At 44.8% G+C, this 26,470-nt stretch overlaps 1 protein-coding gene across 2 annotated transcripts in view; it reads right to left on the bottom strand.

Annotated features, from left to right (window-relative positions):
• Positions 1-25,852, bottom strand: part of LOC126281933 (xaa-Pro aminopeptidase 1-like) — a 322,109-nt gene extending 296,257 nt beyond the window's left edge. Inside the window, exon 1 of one of the 2 annotated variants that reach the window (XR_007551312.1) lies at positions 25,758-25,837. Coding sequence is in view for 1 of the 2 variants with exons in the window: in XM_049981279.1 (XP_049837236.1) it covers positions 25,758-25,800 (43 nt within the window). In the remaining variant the exon portion in view is untranslated. Of the gene's footprint in view, positions 1-25,757 lie in introns of both variants that reach the window. The other variant, XM_049981279.1, reaches the window with a different exon arrangement.
• Positions 25,853-26,470: the final 618 nt, after the last annotated feature.

Raw genomic sequence — 26,470 nt, forward strand, 5'->3', positions numbered from 1 at the left:
TCTTCGCGAGATATACGTATGAGGGGGCAATATACTGCTTGACTCCTCGGGGAAGGTATGTTCTCGAAACTTCAACAAAAGCCCGTACCGAGCTACTGAACGTCTCTCCTGCAGAGTCTTCCACTGGAGTTTATCTGTCATCTCCGTAACGCTTTCGCAATTATTAAGTGATCCTGTAACGAAGCGCGCTGCTCTCCGTTGGATCTTCTCTACCTCTTCTATCAACCCTATCTGGTACGGATCCCACACTGGTGAGAAGTATTCAAGCAGTGGGCGAACAAGTGTACCGTAACCTACTTCCTTTGTTTTCGGATTGCATTTCATAGGATTCTTCCAATGAATCTCAGTCTGGCATCCGCTTTATTGACGATTAACTTTATATGATCATTCCATTTTAAATCACTCCTAATGCCTACTCCCAGATAATTTATGGAATTAACTGCGTCCAGTTGCTGACCTGCTATAGTGTAGCTAAATGATAAGGGATCTTTCTTTCTATGTATTCGCAGCACATTACACTTGTCTACATTGATATTCAATTGCCATTCCCTGCATCATGCGTCAATTCGCTGCAGATCCTCCTGCATTTCAGTACAATTTTCCATTGTTACAACCTCTCGATATACCACAGCATCATCCGCAAAAAGCCTCGGTGAACTTCCGATGTTATTCACAAGGTCATTTATGTATACTGTGAATAGCAACGGTCTTACGACACACCCCTGCGGCACACCCGAAATCACTCCCACTTTGGAAGACTTCTCTCCATTGAGAATGACAGCCTCCGTTCTGTTATCTAGGAACTCTTCAATCACACAATTGGTCTGATAGTACATATGCTTTTCCTTTGTTCATTAAACGACTGTGGGGAACAGTATCGAACGCCTTGCCGAAGTCAAGAAACACGGCATCTACCTGGGAACCCGTGTCTATGGCCCTCTGAGTCTCGTGGACGAATAGCGCGAGCTGGGTTTCACACGATCGTACTTTTCGAAACCCATGCTGATTCCTACAGAGTAGATTTCTAGTCCATAGAAAAGGCATTATACTCGAACACAATACGTGTTCCAAAATTCTACATCTGATCGACGTTAGAGATACAGGTCTATAGTTCTGCACATCTGTTCGACGTCCCTTCTTGAGAACGGGGATGACCTGTGCCCTTTTCGAATTCTTTGGAACGCCACGCTCTTCTAGAGACTTACGGTACACCGCTGCAAGAACGGGGGGGGGGGGGGGGGCGATTTCCTTCGCGTACTCTGTGTAAAATCGAACTGGTATCCCATCATGTCCAGCGGCCTTTCCTCTTTTGAGCGATTTTAATTGTTCCTCTATCCCTCTGTCTCCTATTTCGATATCTACCATTTTGTCATCTGTGCGACAATCTAGAGAAGGAACTACAGTGCAGTCTTCCTCTGTGGAACAGCTTTGCAAAAAGACATTTAGTATTTCGGCCTTTAGTCTGTCATCCTCTTTTTCAGTACCATTTTGGTCACAGAGTGTCTGGACATTTTGTTTTGATCCACCTACCACTTTGACATAAGACTAAAATTTCTTAGGATTTTCTGCCAAGTCACTACATAGAACTTTACTTTCGAATTCATTGAACGCCTCTCGCATTGCCCTCCTCACACTATTTTTCGCTTCGCGTAATTTTTGTTTGTCTGCAAGGCTTTGGCTATGTTTATGTTTGGTGTGAAGTTCCCTTTGCTTCCGTAGCAGTTTTCTAACTCGGTTGTTGTACCACTCTGGCTCTTTCCCATCTCTTACGATCTTACGTGGCACATACTCATCTAATGCATATTGGACGATGGTTTTGAACTTTGTCCACTGATCCTCAACACTATCTGTACTTGAGACAAAACTTTTGTGTTGAGTCGTCAAGTACTCTGAAATCTGCTTTTTGGCACTTTTGCTAAACAGAAAAACCTTCCTACCTTTTTTAGTATTTCTATTTACGGCTGAAATTATCGATACAGTAATCGCTTTATGATCGCTGATTCCCTGTTCTGCGTTAACTGTTTCAAATAGTTCGGATCTGTTTGTAACCAGAACGTCTAATATGTTATCGCCACGAGTCGGTTCTCTGTTTAACTGCGCAACGTAGTTTTCAGATAACCCTCTAGTAAGGTCGTCAGAAGATGAAAACAAATTGCAAAATGACGTATACAAGATATCTGTATGGTGCGAAAAGTGGCTACGGATTCTAAATAATGAATAGTGTGGGATCATCCACTTGAGTACTGAAAGGAATATGTTAAATTTCGGTTATACGAGAAATCACACAAACCTAAGGCTGTGAATTCAAGTACATACTTAGAGATTACAATTACGAATAACTTAAGTTGGAAGAGTTGCATAGATACTGCTGTGGGGAAAGCTAACGAAAGACTGCGTTTTATTGGCAGAACACTTAGAAGATTCAACAGGTTTACTAAAGAGACGGCCTACAGTACGCTTGTCCGTCCTCTAATGGAATGATGCTATGCGGTAAGGGATTTCGCATCAGATAGGATTGACGGAGGTTATCGAAGACGTTCGAAGAAAGGCTCTTCGTTTTGTACTACCGCGAAGTAGAGGAGAGAGCGCCACGGATGTGATCCACGAATTGGATGACAGTCAATCAGACGAAGCCGTTTGTCGCTGCTGCAGGACCCTCTCGTGAAATTTCGATCACCAACTTAACTCCTCAGAGGGTGAAAACATTTTTTTGGCACCCACCTACATTGGGAGAAATGGTCATCTTAATAAAATGAGAGAAATAAGAGCACGCAGGGAAAGATTTAGGTGCACGTCTTTCCCTTGCGCGGTTTGAGAGTGGAACGGTAGAGAAATAGGGTGAAGGTGATTCCGCATACCCTCCACCAAGCACTTAAATGCGAATTCCGTAGTAGTCATGTACAGATGATGAACATTTAGAAGTGAAACTTTCTGGCAGATTAAAACTGTGTACCAGACGGATAGTCGAAGATTCTACACGCGCACACATACAGGGTGTTACAAAAAGGTACGCCCAAACTTTCAGGAAACATTCCTCACACACAAATAAAGAAAAGATGTTATGTGGATATGTGTCGGGAAACGCTTAATTTCCATGTTTGAGCTCATTTTAGTTTCGTCAGTATGTACTGTACTTCCTCGATTCACCGCCAGTTGGCCCAATTGAAGGAAGGTAATGTTGACTTCGGTGCTTGTGTCGACATGCGACTCATTGCTCTACAGTACTAGCATCAAGCACATCAGTACGTAGTATCAACAGGTTAGTGTTCATCACGAACGTGGTTTTGCAGTCAGTGCAACGTTTACAAATGCAGAGTTGGCAGATGCCCATTTGATGTATGGATTAGCACGGGGCAATAGCCGTGGCGCGGTACGTTTCTATCGAGACAGTTTTCCAGAACGAAGGTGTTAAGACAGGAAGATGTTCGCAGCAATTGATCGGCATCTTAGGGAGAACGGAACATTCCAGCCTATGACTCGCGACTGGGGAAGACCTAGAGCGACGAGGACTCCTGCAATGGACGAGGCAATTCTTCGTGCAGTTGACGATAACCCTACTGTCAGTGTCAGAGAAGTTGCTGCTGTAAAAGGTAACGTTGACCACGTCACTGTATGGAGAGTGCTACGGGAGAACCAGTTGTTTCCGTACCATGTACAGCGTGTGCAGACACTATCAGCAGCTGATTGGCCTCCACGGGTACACTTCTGTGAATGGTTCATCCAACAATGTGTCAATCCTCATTTCAGTGCAAATGTTCTCTTTACGGATGAGGCTTCATTCCAACGTTATCAAATTGTAAATTTTCACAATCAACATGTGTGGGCTGACGTGAATCCGCACGCAATTGTGCAATCACGTCATCAACACAGATTTTCTGTGAACGTTTGGGCAGGCATTGTTGGTGATGTCTTGATTGGGCACCATGTTCTTCCACCTACGTTCCATGGAGCACGTTATCATGATTTCATACGGGATACTCTACCTGTGCTGCTAGAACATGTGCCTTTACAAGTACGACACAACGTGTGGTTCATGCACGATGGAGCTCCTGAACAATTCAGTCGAAGTGTTCGTACGCTTCTCAACAACAGATTCGGTGACCGATGGATTGGTAGAGGCGGACCAATTCCGTGGCCTCCACGCTCTCCTGACCTCAACCCTCTTGACTTTCATTTATGGGGGCATTTGAATGCTCGTGTCTATGCAACCCGGTACCAAATGTAGACTCTTCGTGCTCGTATTTTGGACGGCTGTGATACAATACGCCATTCTCCAGGGCTGCATCAGCACATCAGGGATTCCATGCGACGGAGGGTTGATGCATGTATCCTCGCTAACGGAGGACATTTTGAACATTTCCTATAACAAAGTGTTTGAAGTCACGCTGGTACGTTCTGTTGATGTGTGTTTCCATTCCATTATTAATGTGATTTGAAGAGAAGTAATAAAATGAGCTCTAACATGGAAAGTAAGCGTTTCCGGACACGTGTCCACATAACATATTTACTTTTTTTGTGTGTGAGGAATGTTTCCTCAAGGTTTGGCCGTACCTTTTTGTAACACCCTGTATATATATGGAAGATTTTTTTTTAAGGAAAGGGAGGAATACACGACATGTAATTAATATTGGCAAGTTATTCTTAGATATCCTTGGTGAAGACAGAAGGGAAACGATGCAGAAAACCCCCAGGGATCGGATGTTGATATCTCGCCGGAGTTTTGCAAGTGAAAGAGGCACGTGCGCTGTTGGCAGCTTCCGCCAGCTCGGTCTGAATGAAAACAGCAGAGGCGGATCGGGGCCACAGCGCAGCCGGTGGCGATAGAGACAGCCCTGCCGTCCGGAGCAGCAGAGGGCCCGCTCGCCAGATGTGTACCCTGAGAGCTGTGAGTAAGCGGGCAGCTAAGCTTCAGGGCCGTGCGCTCCGCTACACAGTATATGGGTGGCCGCGTCTGGTGTGTGTGCTTACCGCGAACAGTGCATCCCGCACACAAGGTGTTCGAAAATTCAGTGATCAAACTGACAGATATTACGACGGAGCTAACAACAAAAATACTTTGTTAACCAACCAGGTGTTGGAAACGCATATTGTGTGAGCAATAAACATGCCTAAACAGGGTGTTTCCGGATATTTACAGATGAATTTTTTATACTTTTGACGAGTACTGCTCCGGTAAGCAGACGTATAGTTCATTGGATACTTCGCCTTCATAGCATTCGTCACATTATGGGCTTCTCTTTTAAAAATCAGATATTTTCTTCTGGTTTCATGATGAACTGCAAACGGTTTGAGATCTCTTCATTGTGGCCTCCACAGCCACAAACTGCTTGCACAGTCGCCCCTGCAAATTATAGCCATCCATCATAAGTCACATCAAAGACGTCGTCGCTGTATCAGTAAACTAGCGGTACGGTTGCCCAAGCCACAAATACGGCGCCATCGCTTGGCGGCTATCCCTAAGCCGCGTATCATACTGAAACAGGCTAGGTGCTGTTTTAAATAGTGCGTGGATCGACGCCGCAGAACCTCGGAACACTCAGATGAAAGTTTGTGCAGTAATGAAGCACTGAAACCGTACTGCGTTTTGATGGAAACGTCCGAATCTGGGAAACGTCTTGTGCAAGGAATACAGCAGACGTCAAAAGTCATGGGGTAGCGATATGTACATATAGGCCTACAGTTGGCGGTATTATAGCGTACACAAGGTATAAGAGGGCGTTGCATTGGAGGAGCTGTCGTTTGTAGTCAGGTAATTCACGTGAAAAGGTTTCCGACGTGATTATGGGTGCACGACGAGTTTGGACGCGGAACGGTTGTTGTAATCATTAGACATCGTGAGAGAGGAGAATGGGGCACTCCGCAGGTCTCACAGACTTCGAACGTGGTCAGGTGACTGGGTGTCACTTGTGACATACGTCTGTACGCGAGATTTCCCCACTCCTAAACATCCCTAAGTCCACTTTTTCCAATGTGATAGTGAAGTGGAAACGTGAAGGGACACGTACAGCACAAAAGCGTACACGCCGACCTCGTCTATTGACTGTCAGAGACTGCCGGCAATTGAAAAGGGACGTAATGCGTGATAGGCAGACATCTATCCAGACCATCACACAGGAATTCCAAACTGCATCAGGATCCACTGCAAGTACTCTGACAGGTAGGAGGGAGGTGAGAAAACTTGGACTGCATGGTCGAGCGACTGCTCATAAGCCACACATCACGCCGCTTAATGCACCCCTTGTTGTTTTGCGTGGCACTATCACAGCACAGGCCTACATTGATGTTTTAAGCACCTTCTTGCTTCCCACTGTTGAAGAGCAATTCGGGGATAGCGACTGCATCTTTCAACACGATCGAGTACCTGTTCATAATGCACGGCCTGTGGCGGAGTGGTTACACGACAATAACACCCCTGTAATGGACTGGCCTGCACAGAGTCCTGACCTGAATTCTATAGAACACCTTTGAGATGTTTTTGGAACAGCTTCGTGCCAGGCCTCACCGATCGTCATCGATACCTTTCTTCGGTGCAACACTCTGTGAAGAATGGGCTGCCATTCCCCACGAAACCTTCCAGCACCGTACTGAACGTACGCCTGCGAGAATGGAACCTATCATCAAGGCTAAGGGTGGGCCAACACCATACTGAATTCCATCATTACCGATGGAGGGCGCCAGGAACTTTTAAGTCATTTTGAGCCACTTGTCCGGATACTTTTCATCAAATAGTGTATGGGACTTTCAGTTTCGGAAATCGCTAAGGAATACAGTATTTCGACATACAGGGTGTCAAGAGTGTGCCGGTAATACCACATTTACTTCTAATCACGGACAACGCAGTGACCGACACTCTTCACTTTACAACCGAGAGCAGTGGCGTTTGCGTAGAGTTGAAAGTACTAACAGACAAGCAACTCTGCATGAAATAATCATAGAAATCAATGCAGGACGTACGAAGAACGTAGCCATTAGTATGTTGTTGTTGTGGTCTTCAGTCCTGAGACTGGTTTGATGCAAATGGTTCAAATGGCTCTGAGCACTATGGGACTTAACATCTATGGTCATCAGTCCCCTAGAACTTAGAACTACTTAAACCTAACTAACCTAAGGACAGCACACAACACCCAGCCATCACGAGGCAGAGAAAATCCCTGACCGCGCCGGGAATCGAACCCGGGAACCCGGGCGTGGGAAGCGAGAACGCTGCCGCACGACCACGAGATGCGGGCGGTTTGATGCAGCTCACCATGCTACTCTATCTTGTGCAAGCTTCTTCATCTCCCAGCACCTACTGCAACCTACATCCCTCTTAATCTCTTTAGTGTATTCATCTCTTGGTCTCCCTCTACGATTTTTACCCTCCACGCTGCCCTCCAATACTAAATTGGTGATCCCTTGATGCCTCAGAACATGTCCTACCAACCGATCCCTTCTTCTAGTGAAGTTGTGCCACAAACTTCTCCTATTCAATACTTCCTCATTAGTTATGTGATCTATCCACCTAATCTTCACCATTCTTCTGTAGCACCACATTTCGAAAGCTTCTATTCTCTTCTTGTCCAAACTATTTATCGTCCATGTTTCACTTCCATACATGGCTACACTTCATACAAACACTTTCAGAAACGACATCCTGACACTTAAATCTATACTCGATGTTAACAAGTTTCTCATCTTCAGAAATGCTTTCCTTACCATTGCCCGTCTACATTTTATATCGTCTCTACTTCGACATCATCAGTTATTTTGCTCCCCAAATAGCAAAACTTCTTTACTACTTTAAGTGTCTCTTTTCCTAATGTAATTCCCTCAGCATCACCCGACTTAATTCGACTACATTCGATTATCGTCGTTTTGCTTTTGTTGATGTTCATCTTATATCCTCCTTTCAAGACACTGTCCATTCCGTTCAACTGCTGTTCCAAGTCCTTTGCTGTCTCTGACAGAATTACAATGTCATCGGCGAACCTCAAAGTTTTTATTTCTTCTCCATGGATTTTAATACCTACTTCGAATTTTTCTTTTGTTTCCTTCACTGCTTGTTCAATATACAGATTTAATAACATCGAGGAGAGGCTACAACCCTGTCTCACTCCCTTTCCAACCACTGCTTCCCTTTCATGTCCCTCGATTCTTATAACTGCCATTCGGTTTTTGTGCAAATTATAAATAGCCTTTCGCTCCCTGTATTCTACCCCTGCCACCTTTAGAATTTGAAAGAGAGTATTCCAGTCAACATTGTCAAAAGCTTTCTCTAAGTTTACAAATGTAGTATATAGTACAGTGCGCCTAAATTTGACTGGTGCGAGTGCCTTTGCTAACATCACGATATCGCCTGCAGCGCCTCTCCTGGGCTCGTGACCACATCTGTTGGACGGTAGGCTACAGGAAAGCCTCGATCTGATCAGATGCGGCCCGATTTCAGTTGGTAAGAGTTGATGGTAGGGTTCGAGTGTGGCGCAGGCGCCATGACGTCATGGACCCAAGTTGTCAACAAGGCGGTGTCCAAGTTGATGGTCGCACCATAATGGCTTTGTTTATATGGAATCGACTGGTCCTCTGGCCCAGCTGAACCGATCATTATTTTTGGCTACACGGAGACCATCTTTGGCCAATAATATACCCAAACAACGACTGAATGTCACCGGACCAAAATTGTTCACGGCTGGTTTGAAGAACTTTCTGAACAATTTGAGCGATTGGTTTGGCCAACCACATCTCCCGACATGAATCCAATCGCACTTTTATGGAACATAATTGAGAGGTTAGCTCGTACACAGTATCCTGCACCGTCAACACCTTCACATTTATGGACGGTTATAGAGGCAATATGGCTCAGTATTTCTGCAAGGCACTTCCAGGGACTTGTTGAGTCCATGCCACGTCGAGTTGCTGCCCTACACAGCGCAAATGGGAGGCAATACGATATTACAAGGTGCCCATGACTTTTGTCACCTCGCTGTGTATTACACTACATGTAAGTATAACAATGTTTGAAAATGGGAGAAATGCAATAAATTCCCGTCGGTAGTGCAGAGATTTGTAACGTCGCAGAAGCAGGTTGTTGTGGCACCATTTTGTTATGCAGTGTGTTAAATATAGTTCATTATTGTGTTTTTGTCGGAACAAAATACTTGTCTCTGGGACAGCGAACTAAAAAATTTGAGTCCCACAATTCAAAAATTTTGATGAATTTTTAAGGAGCGAGTAGGTGCACCGAGCGAAGACAAAGGCGACCGAATGCTGGTGACACTGCTACCCATGAAATTACGCGCCGTAGCAGAAACAGTTGACCCCAATTGTGTTACAGAAAACATGTCTTTGAAACGAACCGTGAATTAGTATTTTTTAGTCTTCAAATGTTAACCTCTAATCTACACATTCTCAGCGTTGTGATGCACATCCAATAAATATTTCAGGAGAAATCGATCACTTTTTATGTGACGCTACGTTCTAGTACAGAGAAATTGTAACTAAAGTAAGTAGTTACCTTAAAGAGTACGTCGTGTTCGATACTCTTTAGATCCAGCAAGAATGTTAGTTCGAAACTGTGAGCGCTTGAAGCCAACTCTCGTGAACGTTTGCGGAAGTTATGCGAGAACGTTCCGGGAATGGCAGCAGAAGAAGTTGCTCAATATTAGTCGCTACTGATTTAAGGAGAACAGCTGTCAACATGTCGAACAAATACAAGCCGCGCAGCTATTATCATTTCCCCTCCCACGCTTTCTACCTGCCGCTCAAAAACTGATTTGTAGTGAGCACTCACTTATAATTTATGGCATTCAGAAGAGTTGTTCCGCAGCAAAAACATACCGCTTTTCTTCTGTCGTTCTCTGGAATCTTGTCACGGATCGGCGTGAATATTTATACCGTGTTTTGAAATGCCAGCTTCGTGACTGACCATAAAGACCTTCATTGGCGGCTGCCTTCACTGCGAACTTCTGCGAAATCGGCTTTTGTTTTTCCTTCTTCCCGTTCCTAGTGGAAGCATTATATTGGGGCGTAGTGACTTGGTAGCCAAGGTGGTGTTGTGTTTTCGATTTGTGGGTTTCATCAAGTTTGTGCCGAATTCTTTGGCCGTAATATTCAACCTCAGGCTTCACTGGAGCTCTAGCTAATGTGCCTGCTGCACTTGTTTGTCTATTTTTGTCAGTCTTCGAATTAATAATTCGTCGCTATCACACGTTTCATTCTGTACACAACTTGGCAAAGCTGGCCGATGCAGAATGTCCGGTTTTTCCATTGTTGAGATACGTACGTGTCAATATATTGCCGCGAAATTTTTTTAAGGGGCTTCGGAACCGGTAACAATGAAAAATTACTTAGTGGTTATGTCGATTGAATAAACATTTCGCATGAATTGGAAGATGGAATAGACTCAGGGACTGCGCTTTTCGTCGTCGTTTACACACAGGAACCTAAATACTTCGTTCGACCACTGTGCACAGCAAGATTGAATATCGGTGACTTTTGTGCCACGTGACGCGATAAAGAAAGTATGTAAGCATCTTTCTTGGGCCCCGATGTTGACCCAGAAACACCGTAAATTACGATTGCAGTGCCTACGGGATCATCGAAACTGGGCCGTGCATCCCTGTCGGATGATTCGAGTTTCTTGTTACACCGGGTGTGTGATCTTGTCCAGATACGCTGTAATTCATGTGAAAGGCTGCATGAAACGTGCACCTCGCAACTGACTCGGGACGGTGAGCACTGTCATATTGTTAGGAACACTGGCCTGATCTTCCATCGCTACTCAGGTTACTAATGGAAGCCAACGTGACAGCTGTGGACTAGGTGAATATTACTGCGGGCCACCAGCGTTCCGTCATGCTTGATGTCATCCCCGACGGCGGTGGCATCTTCCAACGGGATAGCTATCCGTATCAGAAGGTCTGGAACCGCGCTACGATGGTCTTAGAAGCGTGATCGTGAGGTAATGCAGGTGACTTGGCCTCCAAATGTGTCTCATGTAAACCCGATGCAATACACCCCTGGAATGTTATCGGTCCACAGCTCTGTGTCTACAAAACATGGGCCTGTAATTCACATGGATTGTGTGACACGAGCCTACACATCTGGTGCATCACACATCCGGAAACCCACTAAGGTCTTGTTGAGGATACGCCACGCTGAATCGCTGCTAAATTGCGTAGCAAATGTTCACCAACACACTATGAAGTGGGTGGTCATAGTACAAATCTTGAAAGGTGAGAGTAACTTTCGCATGATGCGTCTCTGCCAAGTAACGTAGTTCGATGAAACTTGTACCATACATGGAAAGACCTGCTACACTGTACTACAGAAGATAACTGAAAAAAGTACGCAATGACATGAACAGAAATGGCACTTTTATTCAAAGACTATAACTAATCTCAAGCCACCACGATTTATGATGGTCCCCCGGATATTCCGGAAGGCAGCGTGTGTTTCTTAAAATGGTTCAAATGGCTCTGAGCACTATGGGACTTAACTTCTGAGGTCGTCAGTCCCCTAGAACTTAGAACTACTTAAACCTAACTAACCTAAGGACACGACACATCCATGCCCGAGGCAAGATTCGAACCTGCGACCATAGTGGTCGCGCAGTTCCAGACTGTAGCGCCTAGAACCGCTCGGCCACCGCAGCCGGCGTGTGTTTCTTAATTGGGTGTTTGACCACCATGGACAGCAATGCATTGCGGTAAAGAGTTCTTGTGGCAGGGCGTTCCATTCCTCCACCAGCACTGTTGACAACTGCTGCATGGTCGTTGGTGAGTGTGGTCATGCTGAATATGTCTCGTCACCGCATCGCACAGGTGATCGACAGGATTTGAATTGGGGCAACAGGCAGACAGCTCCTGTCTCTGAATATCCTGTCATTCGAAGAGCTTCTCCATCTGTGCAGCTGGATGCGGTGGCACAATGTCAGGCCAGAATTTACTCCTGTACGGTAGTACATCGCGTAGCAGGACAGTGTAACAATAATGCTGACTGGTCAGTGCACTGTACTGAAAGATTTGGAGGTCAGTACGGCTGTGCGGCATCATGCCTCCCCATACCTGAGCAACGAAAACAAACATGTTTGACCCTGTTCCTGGTAGCAGTATGTCTCCTTAACGCTCGCAGTTCAAAATCACTACGCAGACTGTACCTGTGCTCATTCGAGAAGAACATGTGACACTAGGCTCACGGGGTAGCCTCGTAGCCGTGTGCTTTGAGGCGCCTAGCCACTGTTCACACGGCTTTCCCCGTCTGAGGTTAGAGTCCACCCTCGAGCATGGGTGTGTGTTGTCCTTAGTGTAAGTTAGTAGTGTGTAAGCCTAGGAACCGACGGCCTCAGCAGTTTGGTCCCACAGGAACTTACCACCACATCACACCATGTGATCTTACTCCTCGTTTAGGTTTCCGATGGAGGCACTTGACAATTCACGACATCCAGAGACATACGGGCCCATTATGCTCATATCGATTATTTTTGACAGATGTATACAGGACATGAAGATGGCACAATGAACTGCCGAAACTGGCAGCGAAAATAAAACAAAATAACTTCTCAGTTGCACAGCTATTTGGCGAATTTCATTGTTTAATATTTGACGAGCCGCTTCCCGGGTCCACAATGGATCAACAGAGTCTACTCCTCGTTGGCTGAGACCCTATGCCCTTGGCACCACCTAAAACGGTGTGGCCGGTGTGCGGGTGTCAAAGTAACGCAACGCGCTGGTCGTTGGGCAGAGAGATCACCCCCGTCCAGTCGCCGCGTCACCTGAGGAGTGCGGGATGGCGTAGCTTGTAGTCCTGTTATATGTGGTTGCGACTGCACCCGGTGCTTGAAATGGGTCCCTTCTTGCCCGTTGCCCAATGTAGGTGTCGCCTGCTGCTGTAGTTGAACGTCCTCGACCACCTCCTCTCCTTCAGGGAGCAATTCATGGGGTTCAGAACGCTCTCCCATGTACGTGAAACAATGCTGTGAGCAATTCCAAGCTCCGTGGCTACAGTCGTCACACTTCGTCCGCTTTCTAGTTTACCGATGACTCTTTCCCGTAGGAAGTCATCCACTTTATAAAAAGGGAGAAAGCGATAGTGTAGACAATTTTAGACTTATTTCCACCGCTTCAGTGTTTGCTAAAGTTATTGAAAAGGCTGTGTATGTAAGGATAATTGATCATACCACACAATTTGCTACCAAATGTGCAGTTCGCCTTCAGAAGTCGTTTAACGACTGGAAATGCCATGTCTTTTTTTCTCTGTGAGTTACTGTATGGGTTAAACAAAAGGTGACGAACGCTAGGCATATTTTTTTCATTTAACTAAGGCGTTTGATTGTGTTGATCACAAAGTATTGCTCCAGAAGTTGTACCATTACGGAATACGGGGAGTAGCTCACATGTCAAATGGGGGCTGCCCCAGGGATCAGTGTTGGGGCCACTCCTGTTCCCTATTTAGCGGGCAGTGTGTCTGCCATGTGGGGTGCTTGCGTGTGGCCGTCCTGAATACATCAGTTCCATTTTGCCATGACAGACGTGGCATTCCGACCGAGGCAAGCAGCGGTATCGTAGATCAAAAAACCGCAGTCTTTGTAGTTCACGAGCATGCCGAGTCGCGCTGGAGGTTTCTCCCTCTTACTCCTCTCACAAACAAACAACACTCAAATGCGATTTCTGGATGAGAAATCTTAGGCTTAATCTTTCTTTATGTGTAGATTCGTTACTCGTACGTAGTTCTTTCTGTCAAATTGTTAATCTTTTTACATGTACAGACATCCAAGTAACACTTCATTGCTACATGGCCGCGTTATTTAGGTACAGGGCATTTCTCGACTCAATTCCCTGAGTACTTCGTTTGTGAATAAAAGTTATAAGAGAGAAGGAGAACAAATATAGTATGTAAGAAAAAAGGTGCTATGTGGTCAAAAGTACCTAAAAACCACAGTGTAATCCAGAATTCACCACTAGCTGTCACGAGATGGCAACCCGCCAGCAGAACAAAAGACAGACAGTTTCAACAACTTTTCTTATGTCTTGACCACACTTCTATTTTGCACTTGTTTCGTGATTGAGAATGTTGACGTGATACAATGTACCGAATGAACAATTTTGTATGACTGACATAACACTGCCTTTGAAAATGACGGAAAGTCGAAACGTGTAAGGTGCTGTTGGAAAAATGAAAATGTGGTCAAGACAAGTAAAGTTATTGAAATTGCATCCCAATGGCCGCGTCGTGTCACAGCATTTTCGTGCAGACTGCAGAGGTGCACAGTGCCAACAGCAGAATCGGTCAGCAGAGTTCGGTGAGTTCGAACGTGAATTATTCATTGGATATCGCCTGAGGGGGAAATTTCAACCCCTCTAAAGCTGCCATAGTTGACTTTTGGTGATGTGCCAATGACGTGGAAACGCGAAGGAACAACCGCATCTAAGAGAAGACCACTGACTGAGATGGCCCCTGGAATATTGCCGAGCACGTCTGTGGAAAAATTGTATGAAATCAGCGAAAAGAATCGCTGTGGAGATCGAATGTAGTACCAGCAAGCCAATTAGCTCAATGACTGTGCGCAGAGATTTAAAGAGAATAGAGTACAGTGGTGCAGGTGTGGCCGAGCGGTTCTAGGCGCTCGAGTCTGGAGCCGCGCGACCGCTACGGTCGCAGGTTCGAATCCTGCCTTGGGATGTGTGTCATGTCCTTAGACTAGGTAGGTTTAAGTAGTTCTAAGTTCTAGGGGACCGATGACCTCAGCAGCTAAGTCCCATAGTGCACAGAGACATTTGAACCATTTTGATTTACTGTTAAAGTGAAGCTAACAAATTTTGTAACAAAGGCCTGAATGCTAAAATCTGAACGCTTTTGTCGATCTTTAGGATCGACATTTCATATAAAAGCGCGTCATTAAAATGACAAATGTTGTAAATACCAACTCTCTAACTTTATTTGTTTAAAAGATATAGTATATTTAAATTATCAGTATTTTCAGTGAAGCATCAGATCATCATTTCCTCTACACAAAAACACACACTGAACAACGACAGCATTACACCTTATTGAATCGTTAGGTAATAAAGTAAAGTTTAGTGAATGATAGTTACTTTTGTTCTTTATTTATTTATCAGAAAGTACATTGGTGCAAGGCTACTGGCCTAGTATTGCTTTAATGTAAAAGAATTTAGCGTTTATTATGTAATGGATATTATTGTTACTTTATTTAGAACCTGAAACTGGTCAAGGTTTCATTATTTAAACATGTTAAAATGTAAAATAATGTAGATCAAGCTGTAGCCAATCAGACGGACGGCTTCAGGGAAGGGAAATGGTCAGATGAGAGACGATGTTTGGCACACGGGAGACGCGGCGGAAGACGGGCAGAGGGGCAGCGCTGGTCCAGGCTCGAAAGCGGACAGTTCAAATGGCTCTGAGCACTATGCGACTTAACTTCTGAGGTCATCAGTCACCTAGAACTTAGAACTAATCAAACCTAACTAATCTAAGGACATCGCACACATCCATGCCCGAGGCAGGATTCGAACCTGCGACCGTAGCGGCCGCTCCGTTCCAGACTGCAGCGCCTAGAACCGCTCGGCCACTCCGGCCATCGCGGACAGTTCGGCTGGAGACACCAAAGCGGACAATTCTGGTCTACACACCAAACGATACAGTTTCGACTGAGACGCGAAAGCGGACAATCGGTCTTTAGGTACCTAGGAAGTGAAACGACTTAGAAAATTTCGCGTTATGTGTTATCGCCGGACTTGGTCTCTCAACCGTGAGCAGCAGCGCACCTGGTGTTAACTCTACCTTTTCGCGTAGATAACGAGGTGGAACATTGGACTAGTATTTTTCGATGAGATTGTGAATGATCGAACTGTGTCGAGTGGATATACGCTGGAGTGCAACAATAATTCTAAATACGACCATTTTCGCTATTAGTTTGTTTTCTGAATAAACATTATTTTAGCCAAATCGCAACTGTGTGGCCCACATCATTTATGGCTCATTAATTTAGTTCCCGATATGGTTATTACTGTTGTTACACGTTATATAAACTTTGTATGTTTCATACAATTTCGCAAACTTGACATCAGCGAGGCAACTTAACCAAAGGGTCACAAGTGTCTAATTTATGGCGTGCAATGCGACATGTGCGATTCAACCCCTCGACGAACTTGCGCCAAGTCATTTCGAAGAAGAGGGACCGCATGTGAGCACGAACATCTTTGGGATATTAGCTCGCACGATGCTATGCATAGGCCGGCCAGGGTGACCGAGCGGTTCTAGGCGCTACGGTCTGGAACCGCGCGACCGCTAAGGTCGCAGGTTCGAATCCTGCCTCGGGCATGGGTGTGCGTGATGTCCTTAGGTTAGATAGGTTTAAGTAGTTCTAGGGGACTGATGACCTCAGAAGTTAAGTCCCATAGTGCTCAGAGCCATTTTTGATGTTATGCACAAGGTCATTTATACAGGGTGAAAAGTATTTAAACCGACAAACTCGGGGAGGTTAGTTTGTAGGGAACATCAAAACAACTCTTTTCCCCTAATGTCATTTTTTCCTATGAGAAGTATTTAAACCGGCAGAGGAAGATTTCTCTGGCGACTAATTAATTAAACCAACAAAAAAGTCCAGAGGGTACATATCTGGGGATCGAGCAGGCCATGGTACAGGACCACCTTTGCCAATCCACGTTTCTGGGAACCGTCGGTCCAGGAATCGACGCACAAGACGACTGAAATGTACCATCGCCTTGTCATGTTGGAACCACATGCGTTGTCTTGTAGGGAGCGGTACGTTTTCCAGCAATTCTGGCAATGCTCTGGCGAGAAAATTGTAATAGTGCCTGCCATTTAATGGCCCAGGTACAGATACGGCCCAGTTAAACAGTCCCCAACAACACCGATCCACACATTAAGGAAGAACCGCACTTGATGAGCGCTAGTAACTGTGGCATGTGGGTTATCCTCACTCCAAACATGCGAATTGTGCATGTTGAAGGCTCCATCACGCCCGAACGTTGCTTCATCGGTAAACAAGACAAAGGATGGAAATGTAGGATGCATTTCACAGTGTCCCAGGTATCACTGAGAAAACTGCGCTCTGGGTGGATAATGAACTGCTTCCAAGTTGTGGACACGCTGTAAGTGAAATGGACGTAATAATTGCTCTCGAAGGACTGTTCTTACATTCGTCTGATTCGTCTCCATGTTACGTACAGCTGCACGAGTGCTGATTGAAGGATCCCGCTCCACATGCTGCATGACAGCTTCCTCAAATTGCAGCGTTCTTACCGTGCGACGGCGTCCTTGTCCAGGTAATCTGCTAAATGACCCGGTCTCACGCAGACGTTGGTACACAGCAGCAAAGGTCTCATGATGCTGGATACGGCGATTAGGATATTGTTGTTGATAAACCCGTTGTGCAGCTCGTCCGTTGTGGTGCGCTACGTAGTACGCACCAAGCATGTCAGTGTTCTCACTCCAGGTGTATCGCCCCATTAGTAAACAGAGACAAGGCACTACTACATTGGTGGACAGCAGTTGCCTATAACTGAAGAGCGTAATACGCCCTCTAACAACTGAAGAGCGTAATACGGTCCCCACCGGTTTAAATGACATTAGGGAAAAATATTTGTTTTGATGTCCCCTACAACCTCCCAGTGTTTGTGGGTTTAAATACTTTTCACCCTGTATACACTCTAAGGCAATAAAATGTGCACTACAAGGGGATTACACGAATAACAGGGAAATCGGTAGATGTGATTACATGTTACATAAACAGGTGACTAAATTTCAAAAAAATTGGATGATAGAAATTCACAAATTGAGAAAGTCAATAACGCGTTGGTCCACCTCTGGCCCTGGTGCAAGCAGTTATTCGGCTTGGCAGTGATTGACAGAGTTGTTGGATGTTCTCCTAAGAATATCGTGCCGAATTCTGTCCAGTTGGTGCGTTAGGTGGTCAAAATCCAGAGATGGTTGCCAGTCTTGCCCGTAAAGCACCAAAAGGTCTGAAATGGGGAGAGATCCAGCGATCTTGCTGGCCGTGATAGTGTTCGGCACGCATGAAGACAAACAGTAGAGAGTCTCGTCGTGTGCGGACGGGCATTACGTTCCTGAAATACAAGCCCAGGAGGGCAACAAATGGGGGCGACCGCTGTCCGGGGTTTCTGTGGACACGCCTTCGGCCTGGTTTCTCATTGATGGGAGTAAAACTGCCTCCAGTGGTGACTCGCGCTTCCAGCTAAGCCCCGATGACCATCGAAGACGTGTCTAGAGATGGCCCGGACAGCGGTGTGTTATGCCGCCCGGCATATGATCTGAGAACCAGGAATGGTGGTCTAGAGTGCCGTTTCTTTTCCTAGCAGGACCCCTTTGGTTACCATCCGCAGGATCCTTATATCACAGCGGTACAATCAGTTTTGTTGCCCTTCACAGCCAGCCACCCTATACTGACCTTTCAGCAAGACAATGCCCGCCCTCTCTGTACGGAGCTTCGACTGCAGTTTAAGGCGTCTATTGCAACAGTCGCAGTGTTCCACTCTGGTCAAATAAAACAGCATGTGAGCGAGGTCATGGGCGGTGACTTGCGTTTGTTTGTTGTTCGTTTCATCTGTACCGCGCATATTCGTCTTCGCTGTCGGCCATATGTCGCCCCCCCCCCCCCCCCTCCCCGCGGTAATATCTGGAACGCTCGTGTGACTGACGTGTTGCTATTAGTTACTGTCTTTGCGATTCGTGTGACAGATGAAGGCCGACCACAGATACAGTCTGCGCCAAAAGCCTTGCAGACTGCTCCGCTCCGTGCTGTGATGCGAACGCAGTGAGCGGGGATCGAAGCGCTGCTGCATTGCGCCCGGCCGCACGTTACGTCCTGGCCAGCGGTGTGCGCACGGCGAACTCACGTCTTCAGTTCAGTTTGAGAGGTCGACTGTCCTCACCATGGATTAGCGAAGCTGTCAGAAAAGCATTTGTCTACATTTCATACACACACTAACACACAAAACACAATTGAAAATAGATGGAACAAACTGAAATTTCGTGGCCATCAGTCGGAAACAAAACATACAAATGACTGTAAAATCGCATCAAAACGTTAATTGTACAGTGAAATTTGTGTCCAAGCCACAGCCACATAACAACACCCATAATTTACCAATGAGCAGGAGAAAACGGGAACAAACACAGCGAAATAGGTGTATCATAAATCGTAAGTAACAAACTACACCAAATAGTTCGTGCGCTGAACAAAGATTGAGATTTGGAAAGATAATGCGAAGCTGCTTTATCCACGGTCATAAATCGTCGAGAGATAATCCCCAAATTCGGAGAAGGAGCACGCCTCTTTACTCACGTAATTCATTTGGCAACCGCAAACGATTTCCAGGTGGACACCGAATGCTGTAACAATGTACGCAAATAGTTGACTACGGCGCGACAAATTGATATTGTAGTGAACGGCATATACAGACTGCGAGAGCCGGCCGGTGTGGCCGTGCGGTTCTGGGCGCTTCAGTCTGGAACCGCGTGACCGCTACGGTCGCAGGTTCGAATCCTGCCTCGGGCATGGATGTGTGCGATGTCCTTAGGTTAGTTAGGTTTAAGTAGTTCTAAGTTCTAGGGGACTGATGACCACAGATGTTAAGTCCCATAGTGCTCAAAGCCATTTGAACCATTTTTTGAACCAACTGCGAGAATCGGACGTGCTGTGCTACGAACGCATCTCTGTGTCTTAATGAACCAAAGATTTGTGTTATGGACTCTTTGTGAAAGAAATGGAGAGATCGGACGTGTGAGAGGAGGGGAGAGATTGTATTGTTGTGAGTCGCCATTACGGTATATAGTAAATCTTCAAATAGTTTTTTGCACGAAATAAAATCGAGTAACTTACACCAAGTATTCAAGGCATGAATATCTCCCTACCAAATTTAGTTATTAGTTATTTATCACGGTACAGATATTACGAGACGTAGATCGTTCGGAGTTGAGGTTTGGAAAGATAGTGCGAGGCTGCTTTTTCCACGGTTATAAATCGTCGAGAGATTATCTCCGAATTAATAAACTTTAACTTCCTAAATTGTCGGACCTATCATCCAGACTCATCAAACAACATACCACACAGGTTTTTGAGATTTCAGGTGAAGCAGATAACGACGAGGAATTCCGCTGGGGAAAACATCTCTTGCTCTCCTGTGGTATTTAAAACGAAATATTTATATTTTCCGGGTTTTCAGGAGAGTAAAGTAAAAAAGAAATAAGGAACTACGGTAAACCAACTAAAACTAATAACTAAACCAATAATTAAAATAAAAGCACACAAAAAATATTACTTTTGAAATAATGAACAGTTTACTTGATTTTTTTTCCATCTATCTCATTTTCATTTCACTCATCCCTCCTTATACAAACCGTATGTAACTTAAACAACAGCAAAATCTGATGTTGTATATTTCCAAACCTACATAAAAAGTGTTTGTATGTATTGCAGGAAAAATAAAAGCACAAAAACTGTATGAATTTCAGGAAAAATAAAAGGACAAAAACCACTGAGGCAAGTCTCATCAAGCATGTTTGAGTATTAAAGCAAAACACTAATTGTCTACTTGCAAAATGGCGGACCTTTTTTCATTCATTATGAAAAAAATATATAGTAACAAAGGAATAGTCAGACAGTAAGGTGCGCACAAAGTCCGGAATTAGAACACCAGTCAGGTGGGGAACAGTTTTACAAATGCGTGACAGGTGTGCTCCCAAAAGCAACAGCTTGTTGACGTAAAGGTCGTTGAACGCAGTTTGTAAGAACAGGAGATCTGTAACTGCAAAAGGGTAACCCCTCCGAAAATTTTTGGCTGCGAATGTACTCATTTTCTACGCGGACGCTAGGTACTGGAAGTTTTTCTGAAAAAGAAAATGTACGAATTTTCAACAGGGCCCGCGGAATATCGATAAATTATGTAGCTAATGAGAAGGAGTTAGCTTTAATATTTCGTTTCTGTTGGTGGGCAACATTAATATGCTAGTCGCCGTTCTTTCCAGTTAAGTTACTTATTTTAACAAACAATTTACAAAAATGTGTGGGTGTGGAGATGGAGGAAGTAACGCAGAATGAGAGTAAGAAGGAGGAGAAGACGAAGAAAAACCTACAGAAGAGAAAAACATCACCACCTGTTAGGTTTCAAGAATCTGCGGAATCTGGCTGTTACATTCTTGCGTCATCCCAAGGCGGGAAGCCAATATCTTAATCGTTAAAAATAATCGTTACGTTAGTATCTTTACGTTTCCTGAAAAAAGACCTTACAGAAACTGCAATATGACTTTATTTATTCAGCGGCTATCCTCAAGAGTATTACCATCTTCTTTTCGATGTCCTCAAGTAATACCGGCTTTCTAGGCTGAGTCATTATTAGGTATGACAGTACTGTACAAATATTTTGAAAATATACCTGCATAAAATAAGCATTTTCATTATTAAAAGTCAAGATGCATTTGTATGCCATAGTGTGAATATGAGTGCACACTCTGTTTTGAACCACGCAAGAACTGACACCATTATTTCCGCTACATGGCAGCTGTTGCGTGATGCTAAACTGTATATGTTCATAGTATTCAAAAATTCACCAGCTTCATATTATTATTGGAAAACGGTAGTAATACAGGAAAATTTACAGCAACTTCGTACAGCGGTACGGTATATGATAATGAGTCGCCCTAGAAAGCTGCGTGATATACGATAATAGCTCTCCCTAACAACCCAATACGACTTTATTACGTCGACCATAAGACGATCGCTAAACTACATCTTCTCGGCTTCATGTCTTCCTTTTTCCGAGAACTTAGAACCATTCGCACAACATATATCGGGGCTTCATATTTGCTGTGATCTCTTCAGCAACGATCGAGTTTTAAGAAAAAGAAGTGTTCTGCGAGAGTTACTCTATGCCAAATACAATACCACATTTACCAATGCCATAAACACAATAGTGACACTACCTTCGAAACGATTCTCACATAAAATTACACATTCAACTTAAATTTACCATATTGTATGGAACTGAGTGAGGTCAACGACCTATGATAAATTTATAAACTAATTTTTACTGTTTCGGTCACTTCTTACTAATATTTATTTGCACGAAGCGTTTGGGTAATTTGCTGCCACCATCAGGCGCACTACAGATTAAGATAGTTGTAGCTGTAATGTACCTGATGATGGAAGCATGTTGCCGGAACGCGTCGTGCGAAGAAATATTAGTAAAAAGTGACTGAAGCAATAAAAATGCTTCGCAGATACTTTTCTCATGTAGGTGGGCATCTATTCTATTCAGTTCTTCGTTCCACTGCATGTGGGGCAGTTCATCAACTTGAAATTTATGGTAAACGAGGCACAGAGAAGCTTAAACGAAAAGCAGGTAATGGATCACTATGCAGAACTGTACAGATTCGCCTCGGCCTGCTAAATACCGACAAAGATATGCACGCTGAGCTTCCATCGTATGAAAAAATGGCATCAGACGGCATTTAGCATACTGCATCAAAGCAGGCGCCGCCGGCGTGCTTGTAAACACTTGTCGCCAGAGATCAAAGCGCCTGGTGCCCGTCTTCGTGATATCGCAGGAATGACAGCGGGGAACCCAAGGGTGATATCAACTGTCAACGTTCCCTGCTGACATTAATTGCGTGTTAGACTACGGGTGGCCTTGCAGAACTGGGCAGAAAGACAGGAGTCAACATCAGACTCTGACGCGTATTAAGCAGATCTGGTGTTTCATACGCAGTTTATACAGGGTGTTTCAAAAATGACCGGTATATTTGAAACGGCAATAAAAACTAAACGAGCAGCGTTAGAAATACACCGTTTGTTGCAATATTCTTGGGACAACAGTACATTTTCAGGCGGACAAACTTTCGAAATTACAGTCGTTACTATTTTCAACAACAGATGGCGCTGCGGTCTGGGAAACTCTATAGTACGATATTTTCCACATATCCACCATGAATGAAATTACCCGAAACCTTTGACAACGTGTCTGGCTGAATGGCTTCACATGCAGATGAGATGTACTGCTTCAGCTGTTCAATTGTTTCTGGATTCTGGCGGTACACCTGGTCTTTCAAGTGTCCCCACAGAAAGAAGTCACAGGGGTTCATGTCTGGCGAATAGGGAGGCCAATCCACGCCGCCTCCTGTATGTTTCGGATAGCCCAAAGCAATCACACGATCATCGAAATATTCATTCAGGAAATTACAGACGTCGGCCGTGCGATGTACCGCTGTTGGATCACCTGCTGCACTAGCTGCACGTTGCCCTCTGTGGTTGCCGTACGCGGTCGCCCTACCTTTCCAGCACGTTCATCCGTCACGTTCCCAGTCCGTTGAAATTTTTCAAACAGATCCTTTATTGTATCGCTTTTCGGTCTTTTGGTTACATTAAACATCCGTTGAAAACTTCGTCTTCTTGCAACAACACTGTTCTAGGCGGTGGAATTCCAAAACCAGAAAAATCCTCTGTTATAAGGAATAAACCATGTTGTCCACAGCACACTTGCACGTTGTGAACAGCACACGCCTACAGCAGAAAGACGACGTACAGAACTGCGCACCCACAGACTGCGTTGTCTTCTATATCTTTCACATCACTTGCAGCGCCATCTGTTGTTGAAAATTGTAACTACTGTAATTTCGAAAGTTTGTCCGCCTGAAAATGTACTGTTGTCCCAAGCATATTGCAACAAACGGTGTATTTCTATCGCTGCTCGTTTAGTTTTTATTGCCGTTTCAAATATACCGGTCATTTTTGAAACACCCTGTAAATCTACTGCTAAACATGTTCTCCAAATTAACTGCGTTGTGCTTGCTGGTAGCTACTTCCTGTGGTTGTTTTCTGCGCATTCAATTTTTCAACACGCTAATGCGACACGAGAAAAGTGCGAGTGTTCTCCTCTGCACGCAGCCTAACCTCCCTTATCTTATTCTTGTAGTAATCACACGGGAATTAGTATAGTTGTACTTACTTACATTCCGATTAAAGGGGTAGGCTGGGTTGGCGCTCGATTCTGCAACCGATATTCGTGATTTTGTTCAATGAAATAACAAAAAATTACAAAGCTGACTTCAGAACTTCATTGTGCTGTACTCTATTGTGTTGTTAAGACTGCATCACGTATTTTGTTAAATAAAAAAAACTTGTACCCAGAGGACATTACACGTCGTCAACGAAAGGTCTTCGCGGAGTGAAGAGCGGCAGGTGGCAGGTATGAACGCCAGAACTTTCAACCTAGAAAAATTTCCAAAAACTGCTTTGAAATTGATGTTATTCTGTAAGGTTGTACGTAGAGCTATTTTTTAAAAAAAGATGTGTAACTAAATAGCAGGTCTTTTAAAGAAAAGTCAATTTAAAAAAATCGTCATTACATAAACGTGCACCAAAAAATCGAAGTTAAAATATATTTCAAAAACCCTGCGTAGGCCCTACAGTAGAGTAAACGTCGACTCACAAGTTACAGAAAGATGTAACATAATTACATGCATATTTGACGAGTTACAGCTCCCGCCAACTTGAAAAATATTGTTTTTAAAAAACAGTAGTTTAAAGTCTCAACTTGAGTTTTTTAATATGGAAACTGAACCAATCTTTATCGACAATGCCAGAACCCTACGGATGACCGTTCTTTCGCCGATGTCGAAACAATCTCATTTGGCGAAATTATATCGATTAACTGGCTTCCGCTTAGCAATCGAACCGTTTTTTGTGCGACTGGGATTACTTTTCGAACCTTTTCTATCCGTATAAATGCGTCTGTTTGTCATTTTCAAGCACTCACTTTTTGCTTCGCGTAAAAATCAAGCGAAATGTCACGTTAGGCAGGCGCGACACCAGCACGTGCTTTCAGGCGGTTTACCATAAACGAATCGTGTTACGAAGAGAAACCTTGTTGCGAACAGTATTTATGCCCTGTGTGATACTCTCCGAAACTAACAGGACCCATGTTCCGTCGGTAACTATTATGGTACTACATGGATTGCATTCGAGCTCTCAGATGCGTCATACCCTAAACACTAAATCGAGGTTTTATCATTTATGGCTATCTTCATATACATCATTCTTAAAAACAGACTCTGTAAGGAACATTTTAACCAAATAAAAATTGGATGAAAGAAATCTTCTGCCCTGGCCTACCCGCTTCATATGCCTGAGCATTTCTGTTACAACTTTGTATTGGCTAAACCGCGCAATTACTGATCTAAAGCAGTAGTCAAGAATATGGTGCACAAGAAGCTTGTAAGCCGCTTACTTTGTAGATGCACTATTCTCCTTCGGCGATCTGCTAATAAATATTAGTCGCCTATCTGCGACCCCATAGAATTTACATATCCAAGTTTGTTTCACTTCATATCCTTATCTTACCTTACACGTATATATTAAATTAGTTTGACCGAATCCAGCGACACACCATTAATGCTGTACTCGAGATGTAGAGAACTTCTGCTCCCCTTCTCATGCGGCTTAATTTACATTTATGCACGTCTAAAATAAGCCGCTGCTCATTATGCCGAGAGAATATGTTGTGCACGGCACAGTGTACTTGCTCGTAGTTAATCATACGATTCGCGCTAATTCGTACTAGTTCTCTATTATTTTGCGCTTTTATAGGTTGCAGATATCGTTTGAAGTTTCTCACAGCGACATATTTCTGACGGCAGTATTGTCGAATGGCGAAGTGCTTTAACTCGCTAAAGCTACTGGAGTCACTCAGCCGGCGACTGAAGCCGCTGCCGCTCGCGTCACTCACCCAGCACGACGCACAGTAGCAGCAGCTCGCGGGCGGACGCCATGGCGATTGCGATGCGACGCGAGACGTCCGGCGTCGCAGCCCTGGAGACGCCGACTGGCGCCGACGGTGCGGCCCGCACCGGCGCAGCGTCCCGACGCCCGCAACGCCGCCGCCAGCGCTCCCGGCGGCAGCGGCGCGAACCACGCGCCCTCCACCTGCTTAGCGTCACCTGCGGACGGTCAGTCACCACCGCAGCAGAACGTCAGAGACGAAACAGTCGAAGCCGGATGTGTGACACCAAAAACTACACTACTGGCCATTAAAATTGGCACACCAAGAAGAGGTGCAGACGATAAACGGGTATTAATTGGACAAATATACACTCCTGGAAATTGAAATAAGAACACCGTGAATTCATTGTCCCAGGAAGGGGAAATTTTATTGACACATTCCTGGGGTCAGATACATCACATGATCACACTGACAGAACCACAGGCACATAGACACAGGCAACAGAGCATGCACAATGTCGACACTGGTACAGTGTATATCCACCTTTCGCAGCAATGCAGGCTGCTATTCTCCCATGAGATGCTGGATGTAGTCCTGTGGAACGGCTTGCCATGCCATTTCCACCTGGCGCCTCAGTTGGACCAGCGTTCGTGCTGGACGTGCAGACCGCGTGAGACGACGCTTCATCCAGTCCCAAACATGCTCAATGGCGGACAGAT

The sequence above is a fragment of the Schistocerca gregaria genome, chromosome 1, assembly GCF_023897955.1.
Source record: "Schistocerca gregaria isolate iqSchGreg1 chromosome 1, iqSchGreg1.2, whole genome shotgun sequence".
Lineage (NCBI taxonomy): Eukaryota > Metazoa > Arthropoda > Insecta > Orthoptera > Acrididae > Schistocerca > Schistocerca gregaria.